The sequence below is a fragment of the Pleurodeles waltl genome, chromosome 7 (assembly GCF_031143425.1).
Source record: "Pleurodeles waltl isolate 20211129_DDA chromosome 7, aPleWal1.hap1.20221129, whole genome shotgun sequence".
In the NCBI taxonomy this organism is placed as follows: domain Eukaryota; kingdom Metazoa; phylum Chordata; class Amphibia; order Caudata; family Salamandridae; genus Pleurodeles; species Pleurodeles waltl.
Window position 1 is genome coordinate 600309253 of NC_090446.1, and position 8664 is coordinate 600317916.

At 48.1% G+C, this 8664-nt stretch overlaps 1 protein-coding gene across 9 annotated transcripts in view; it reads right to left on the minus strand.

Moving 5' to 3' along the window:
* Window positions 1-8152, minus strand: part of DBN1 (drebrin 1) — a 181318-nt gene extending 173166 nt beyond the window's left edge. For 8 of the 9 annotated variants that reach the window (XM_069244499.1, XM_069244498.1, XM_069244500.1 and 5 more), the window contains exon 1: window positions 7897-8151. In XM_069244499.1, the coding sequence (XP_069100600.1) occupies window positions 7897-7982 (86 nt within the window). In that variant the 5' untranslated portion in view covers window positions 7983-8151. Of the gene's footprint in view, window positions 1-7896 lie in introns of all 9 variants that reach the window. The other variant, XM_069244501.1, reaches the window with a different exon arrangement.
* Window positions 8153-8664: the final 512 nt, after the last annotated feature.

Sequence of the window (8664 nt, forward strand, 5' to 3'; positions counted from 1 at the left end):
CCCTCTAGTACACGAAGGCCTTAGGCATACATACGTCACACATGCAAGGTTAGTAAGGCGGCCCTGGGCTGCATTTTGGTGGGGAATGGGTTGAATCCAGAAAGGAGATCTGAGAGTACTGCAGTGCAAGACGTCTAAGGCTCCAACAAGAGGTGGGGTTTCAGGCCTCGGCAAAGGCCAATTTTCATGTTTTAAACGTAGAAAGAGCGCATCGTTTCTCGATTACCAGCTAGTTGACCACTCTTAAGTCTCGTCTCATTACAATATTGAAACCCACACTGTTTGCCAAAATGATGCACGTCAGCTCGGAGCTCACAGACTTAGTGCATAACCAGGCCGTGTTTCCATGCCCTTGTAAAGTTTGTGTATGGCCAGAACATCTCTACCATGGGCGAACAGCAAGAACACGTTTCCTCACGGATATTCCAACTTGGCGATGGGCAGAACCTGCATTACAAATGATTTAGATGGTCACATGTCTTTCATGCATTCCTCCACTTTACACACTAGTCAAACATGCCTCCTATAGTTTTGGGGCTTCGCACAGCTGCATTACACACCTCCCATAGCTGCTTCCTAGGAGCTCTTAGACATAGAGAGATTACAGACTTGACATGGCCTGAAAATATCTCCAAGAGGTAGGGGAGAGGTATGGGAGTTGATAATGAGCTCTGCACATTACCAGAGCAGGAGTCTTCAATCTGACTGAGTTTGCAAAGGCCAAGAACATACCCCAGACTTTGCACATGGCCATAAACCTTGATTTATGACCCCTTGCTAAACTACATCAGCCAACTTCACCCTTCAAGCTACCCATTTCCCAGGACACCTATTATAGGACAATATAATTGAAGAAGCACCTAGGTTCCTCCCCTGTGCTCGAGTATGAATAGTAGCCCATGATACAACCCAAAATATGTCAAGCAAGTTATTTGTGTTGATAGGATCCTGATAAAGGGATATAGATATCCCACAATGCATTGATCATCTGAAATCATTATGTGAAGATCAAGTAAGTGATACAAAGAAGAATGACTAATTAATTTAGGAATAAGTAAAATAATTTCCAAATATGTAAGATCTAAAATATTAGATTTTTGTTTATGTAGTAAACATGTGTGCCAGCGCTAGAGAAAATATAATTATGCAAAATGGTGGAAAACTTATTGTATACCTAGAACGCATCGCATGGGAGATTTGCGAAGCAGAACATCGTACCTTGCAGTGGAGACTATGAAAATGCCCCAAGTATTAATATGTGGGGCTTATGCCCACAGAACACCAACAAACTCGGCATATTGCTAAAATATGTCAACTTACTTGGGTAGACCGGTAGATTTTGCAAGTGCCTGTTTGACTGCACAACAAACCTCTCAGGAAAGCTGCAAGATTTGCAAATAGCAACAATGCAATAGACAGGCCCACTGGAATTATGCAGCTTTTTTGCATAATTATAGATTTGCTGCATTTGCCACATAATTCATCTGCCACATAATCTTTAGCAAGAAAATTGTTTCTATCCTAAACGATTAAAAGGTTTTTAAGAGCACAACGACGTGTTGTCCACAGCGGAATGTCCTTTACCAAGGCGAACTGGCCAAATTTCTGTTTCTTATTGCTATATTTGGGTGTTAAACTGGTAATAATGAGGTACAACCAATGCCCTGACAGTGTTAACAAGTGTAAAAATAATGAAGTAATACTATCAGAAAATGTGCTGCACTACGCCACATATTATGCTTTTTGCCACGTGATTTACTGGAATCTGCTGCATAATATGGCCCTTTCCTGATGCACAATTCCAGTGGCCCTGACTAGACACCACTACTAGGAACCACCTACTAAACAAACAGCCTAAACACACAGGCCCACATACTCTTCACATGGGCAAAGCACACCTCCCAGAGACCAACTCATTCACATGTGCAAAACAAATCTTTTACAACCCCCCCCTCAACAGTCTTCACATAGCAAAAACATGCCCTCCATTCGCACACAGTCGTTGCACAAGACCAAATTTCATTTGGGAAAAGGTAGAACATCCAATGCTGCAGTCTCAGTCACCCCACTGCAGGTTCACAGGTATTCCAAGGGTCCAAGTACTAGCCACTGATTTAGGCCTAAAATTAGTGAAATGCTACTACAAATCCGTGATTCTCGAATGTTCCTCCTAATCATTGACACCTACAAAAGGAGCATACAGCCTCCTGCTCATTGGGAAAGGCGCCTGCAGGAAACATCAGAAAGTGAATAGATTGATGGCCACACACTACTGCTTTCCCTAGTCCAGCCACACATCCTTGCCAGTGACTTGACTCAGTTGGGATGGTTACCAGATAATCCCACGGACCTCTGCCTACTCTGAAAAAATGAAATGAATAATTTTCATATTTCTTTTTGAAATGCATCCCATTTATCTTTAAGGAAAACAGGCTGCATTTAAAAAAAAAAAAATACTGCTTTATTGAAAAGCAGTCACAGACATGGTGGTCTGCTAAGCCCAACAGGCAGCAGGTCACCATCCCTGTGAGTGCAGCCATTCCCAAAGGGGGGGGTCGCACAAATTAGACCTACCTCATGAATATTAATGAGGTAGGTCATTTCCGACCCCATTGGGAATCGCTGAATGTGTCTGACACATTTGGACATTTCATTTTACGAGTCTCTAATTGCGATTCGTAATGAGTCACAATTAGAAACTCGCAAAATGAAATGGTCGTACATCTGGCCTTTTGTGTATAATTATGAAGCACCTGCATGCTGTACCTGTTTGGTCCACCCTTACTCCACCACCACAGCAAGAAAATAGGCACCCTCCGAGCGCCCCGAAGCAGATGTGCCTCTGCGAGGCACTACATTAAACACAAAGCAGTGGGCCTTGGGAGAGGCAGCAGACGAAATACTGGGAGGGTATTCCGGAGACGTCCAATTATTTACCGCCCGCCCCCGTCGCCTGCTGTAGGTCTCTCCTCTGCTCGATGAACGTACACCTGCTGTTTTGCAGCATCTTTCCACCAACAGCTTTTCAATATCGGAATATAAATCTTACTTTCGGAAAATTCAAGCACTTTCACCTCAAACTCTATTGCAAGTAAGACTTTGTCACCTCTCACTTCGCGCTTCTCCTGCGAGGGCGAGCCAGTGCACACTGCACAGATGGGCATATGTGGTCATCTTGGGGTTCCCCGGAGACCCAAGCCACTGATAGGGTCATTTTTTCATTCGGATCACTGAACCGTGACGTCAGTGAACGACAAATGAAACGAAGACAATGTATGTGGAGAAGGCCACAGCCTTCGAAGGCTTGACTTTCCCTAATTTATATATTAAGTCACTGACAAATGCACTTTTCACACACGATAGACATTGTTCCCTGCTTCAAGGCACTGATTATTTCAGAGGGATAATACAAGTTGTCATTATGCGTATTAAAGTAGCCTTGTTAACTAGATTTAAAGTACATTATAAATTCACCAAACAAATGGAATAAGTTAAGCCACGTCATGCAACCTCTGAGTGCAAATGACATTTCATATTTTCTTCTGTGCTTTGTCGGGGACAAGGCGCATGGTATAATACCTTGGTTTTTAAATAAGACTTTATACCACACTTCTCCTATTTTAAAACACTGTTAATATCAGGTGTTACTATCACTCACATTAATGATACTTAATTTACCGACTTCAGAGGAGTGGAAGGCTAAGTCAATTCTGCTAAGATTTAAACTCATTACTTGGAGATCACTGCAGGTTTCAATGGCAAGTGTTAAACTCAGCTATCCTGATGGCCTTCACATAAAGTCATTAAGCAAGCAGCAGGAACAGCTTGGAAACAGGGTTGCAACAGCGCAGTTTACTTCTTGTTCCTTCAGCTGGCTTCAGGTCACTGGTAGCAAATCGAAAATAGGATCTGGTTTCTTTTTCAGTGTCAACCTTTCTTTTTAAAGCACAGGGAACTTAAGTAATTTTCCCAGAATCACATGATGTGGAGCTGTAGCTGGGTCGACACCTCTGGCCATTGGGCCACAGCTCCACTTCATAGCTAGCTTTGTAATTTAAAGTATTGGTCGGATACAGCTTATTTCCCGCCTCTGAACTGAACCCCTGCAGTGCACTAAATAGGCACACCACAATAAGTGCATCTTTAAATTCACAGACATGACTGAACGTTCAGAGAAAGAATCCCCGAAGCAGGGAATATCTATCCCTTTAAACATTAAAGGTGCAGATGTATTTCTATGCATGGAGCTGCTGTTCACACTTCTAACGTCAACTGCAGACATAGAGACATCCAGTGCTTTAAATGGAAAAATAGAAGTGCAGGTACTCAGTACCGGAGAGTACCGGCCCATTTAAAGCACTGGAGACATCACAAATCAACTGCACAAATTTAACGCAACAGTGCAGGGATGGTGTTCTCTTGTGACAGGGGAGTAGTGGTTACACAGTCAGAAAGCAATAAGGAAATTAGATACAGTTTCTAACAGAACTAGCACAGGCTTCCCTCCATTACAATCCTTAAAATGCATAGGATGGAAGTGTCTATATATATATATATATATATATATACACACAAATTTACTCAGCCTACCCGCATAATTTGGCCTTCCCTGCAGCATAATTCTAGTGGCTGGGCATATATCTTCAAGGTAGAGGGATGCGGAATTAAAATAGTAAACTTATACTTCCCTTTATAAACGTACTTTTCGATATTTTGTCCCCCTATACTCAATATTCTTCTATCTCAATAATGTTGGTGTCAGTATTCAGTAGCAATCTCAGAGAAACACGCCAAATAGCCCATTTACAAACCTGGCTGTTCGAGCAGTAGCAGCACCTCCCCTCCCTCCCTCCTCCTCCCCCCCCCCCCCCACCCACCATCTTCTCAGCGCCTTGAGACCCTCAGGGTTGAGTAGTGCGCTTTACAAATTCCTGATTGATTAATTGATTTACACCTCCAAACCACATATTATTGCGCACTAGAATACCCAAAATGATACAAACCCCACTCCAATAAAAAATAATAATAATTAAAGACAAAAAAAAAAAACACTTCTGCAAATGTTTTGTCAGTTTCTCAGGTAGGATAGTCGGGCCCTCCCAACCTATTAGTGCGTAACCTGACACTGTGGTCTTCCGACAACCTTGCTTCCTCAGTGTCGTGCCCCCTGTACTGTGCCTGCTCCGTTACTGCATGCGTGGCTTGAATTGTTTTGTCACCAGCATCTTTGCTGCAGGCTGCTCACTGTATGTCAAACAAGGCCCATTCAAATGCAGACAGTAACCCTGTCGCGGCCTAGAACAGGACACTGCACCAGAGAGAGGGGCGTGATATACATTTCCAGGGCCTCCTCCCCTGGAGGTCACGCCTCGGGCACGCTCAGGGCGTGTGTTCTCCTGAGGTGCGCACGAAGCGCGTGGGCTCAGGCTCACTCCTCGGTGCTGGGCGTCGGACGGACACGCTGCGTCGGACGGACACGCTGCTTCCATCGGGGCGCGCCCCATTGTCCCGCGGTTCACGTCGTGCCCGAAGGGGTGTAACTGGAGTCGGGAGGTGGGGGGACTCGGTCTGAAGGCAGACATATGGAGCCAATCTGTGAGGGTGGAAGGGAGGAGGGGGATGGGGGTCAGGAGAGGGACGTCACCGAGAGGAAGATGAAGCAGGGTGCGTGATGGTGGTGGGATGCCCACTGGGTAAGGCGCTGCATTAGCCCCTACATCCTCAGGAAAAATGAAGGACCTAAACCTTAGCCTGAAAGAGGCCAACTTTTGGCGTGAAACGTTCAGTCAGTTGTCCGATGCTAGTGAACGTCACGTTGCATTCTGCTACTCAGTTTCACTTAAAAAATGAAACGTGGGCCCAGAAATCGCACCGTACGAAGTGTTTTGGTAAAAAATGACTCCCTGGATAAAAGGTGTCACCAATGACATAATGCCACTTGGCACCTACCCCTGCAACCTTATCCTGCACCCAGGTCCCACATAAAGCCTGCAACGAGGCCCTAAACCCTCGAAATGATTACACCCACACACACTGTATCCAGGGCCTGTCCCTCACAATACCTGCCCCCACACCCTGCACTTTAATACCACCACCATCAGACTGCACTAAGGTAATCCCCCCCTCATACCGGTATAATACCGCGAACAGACCTTGTCATTAACACTGCAATCTTCACCCGTACCTTGGATATCCAAGTTCACACGCGTGGCAGTGCCCGCACCATGCACAGACACCTAAAACCGCTCTGCCAGCCCACCGTGCTTCCAGGTCTGCAGTGATCCATTACAAATCACTGTTAGCAAAAGGGTCATCCAAATTGATTCATTGAAAGTAACTCGTGACTACAACTCCCAGATCACACGTGGTTGTAAGGTGAAAACCTGGTGCTAGTGAAATGGTATCCTGAGCTGACCGCACAAAGCTAGAGGCAACTGTTTCCAAAGCTTTGCACTCTGAATACTTCAGCACTCACGCGTTGCACTTGCCCTCTGCACCCTCACCACATGCACCAGTCAGTCTACCCTAAAGCCAAGCAGCTTTCATTGCAGCCCTACAGAGGCACAGCGATCTCCACCGCCAAAGCACACTAAGGCCCTGCACTGCTTTCATCTAGGCCTACACAGGTGGGTCCAGTTCCACACTCCCAGCAAACACAGGCCCCTGAAGGAAACTGCATCTTCGCATCGCACCGTGCACCTTCACAGCAACCCACGCACACCCCTCCCCCTGCAGTGAACCTAGGAACTTCAGCGCTTACTTCCATCCAGGCCCCCAAACCCCATCTAGGCCCCGCGCTTTCACAAACATCACAGCACTCCGTTCCGCCTGTGTCGCAGGCTATGAGCCTGCCACAGGTCGACGTGGTACACACCACCTTTCCACGGACACACAAAGGCGCTGCGCCCACTCCCTGAGCATGTACAGACGGTACAAACCCCCAAGGCCTGTACCAGGGCCGCCCCTTTCCCATTATGAGTATTTTTTCAGGTCTCAGCTCAATCTCTTCTCATAAAAGCCCCTATGTCTTCTCTCAGATGACCCCACACAGATGCCAGCCATTTCACCCACATTACCCTGCTCTCTCCCACTAACCCCTCCCCTTGGCTCCTTTCTGTCAATGCACCATCTCAAGGCTAATGGCTGCTCCCTGCTCCAGCTGCATTCACTGCGGGAGCACACACGGAGAAAGGACGCACGTGTACCCACCCCCGCCCCCCCCATTCTATACGAGGCCCCCACTGCTATACGCAACCCTACCCAGGGTCTCCGACTATACATCGAGACATTCATGGGGGCGCTACCCTTGCACGCTCCCCTCTCGATGCATCACACGCCATCCACCCCCGCCTGTCACCCACCGACATCCCACTCCACATCACGCCTACACCGGGGATCCCCCCCAAATATATATCACCCCTACTATTAATACAACCAAGTGGTCCCAATTCCCCCCAACAAATGCCACACAATAGAAGCAGAAAGGAGACACGGCGCAATCTGATGAGAAATCAGAGCAGGTCTCCCCTCTAAGACAAAGACGAGGGGGGGGAGGGGGCGCGGGGGGAAGAAAGACAGGGCACTGGGCCAAGGCTTGGAGAGGGGGGTGGGCGTGTGGTACCGGTACCAGATTGGGGGCGTCACAGACTGGCAGGGCACAAACTAAAATGGGTGACTCGAGATAGCAGGAGGGTGAACAGCTGCCAGAAAGGAGGCGCTCGTTGGGGAGACCAGAAGCGGGATTTGGGGGGCTGGGAGGAGGGTTATGGGCACAGAACAGTGATGCGGGGCAGATGCCAGAGCGACGAGGGGAAAAAATAATTAACACATCTGTGATGGAGCAGAGATTGGGGTGGGTCTCGAGTTGAGACGCAGACTAGAGTCGAGGGATCTTACCAGTCTGTGGGGGTCTTCTCCTGAATTACGTCTTGGTAGGCTGCCAGCAGGGCCAGCCTGTGGGTGCTGAAATTGACAGTGGCCATTCCGAGGGTCCTGTCCGGGGGAGGGGGCTCCTGTCCGCCTGCAGGGAGGGAGCTCCCTAGTGAGGATGGGCTCCTGGCTGGGGGGCCTCCCTGCTGAGGATGGGTGTGAGCTGAGCCCGGCTGATGCAGGAGGAGAGAGGTGCAGGGAGTGAATGAGAGAGAGGAGGCTGGGGGTGGGGCTGCGGTGGGGGGAGCCTCTGACAGGGAGGGGGTGGGGAAGCAGAGGCCAGCCTACTGGGTCCTAGTACCACACACACACACGCAGCATCTTCCGCGCATTTACCACAGAAACGATCCACTGAATATTTATCGTACATCTGCATGGTATACAACACATACCTATCTAATTGATTTAAGCCATTTGCACTCCATATAACTAGGCAATTATCGCACGTTTGACCTGACAGTATCACGCAGCGTCTCTTGCAGGCATATAAGACACGTGCACCACCCACCTGTCCTATCACACGCCCCCCCCCCCCCCCCCCATCAACCTCCGCTCCTGCTCACCCACTGCAAAGAGCACGCTTTGCAAGTCACCCTTTTCCAGTAGGCAATTACATGCATTTAGCGCCCGCACCTATGATTTCTGGGCGCCCTCCGGGAACGCCCGCCCTGAATTTAGAACTCTTTTGTTGAGGATTAAACGACCTTCGCGTTAGGGTGACCACCTGGCATGGAG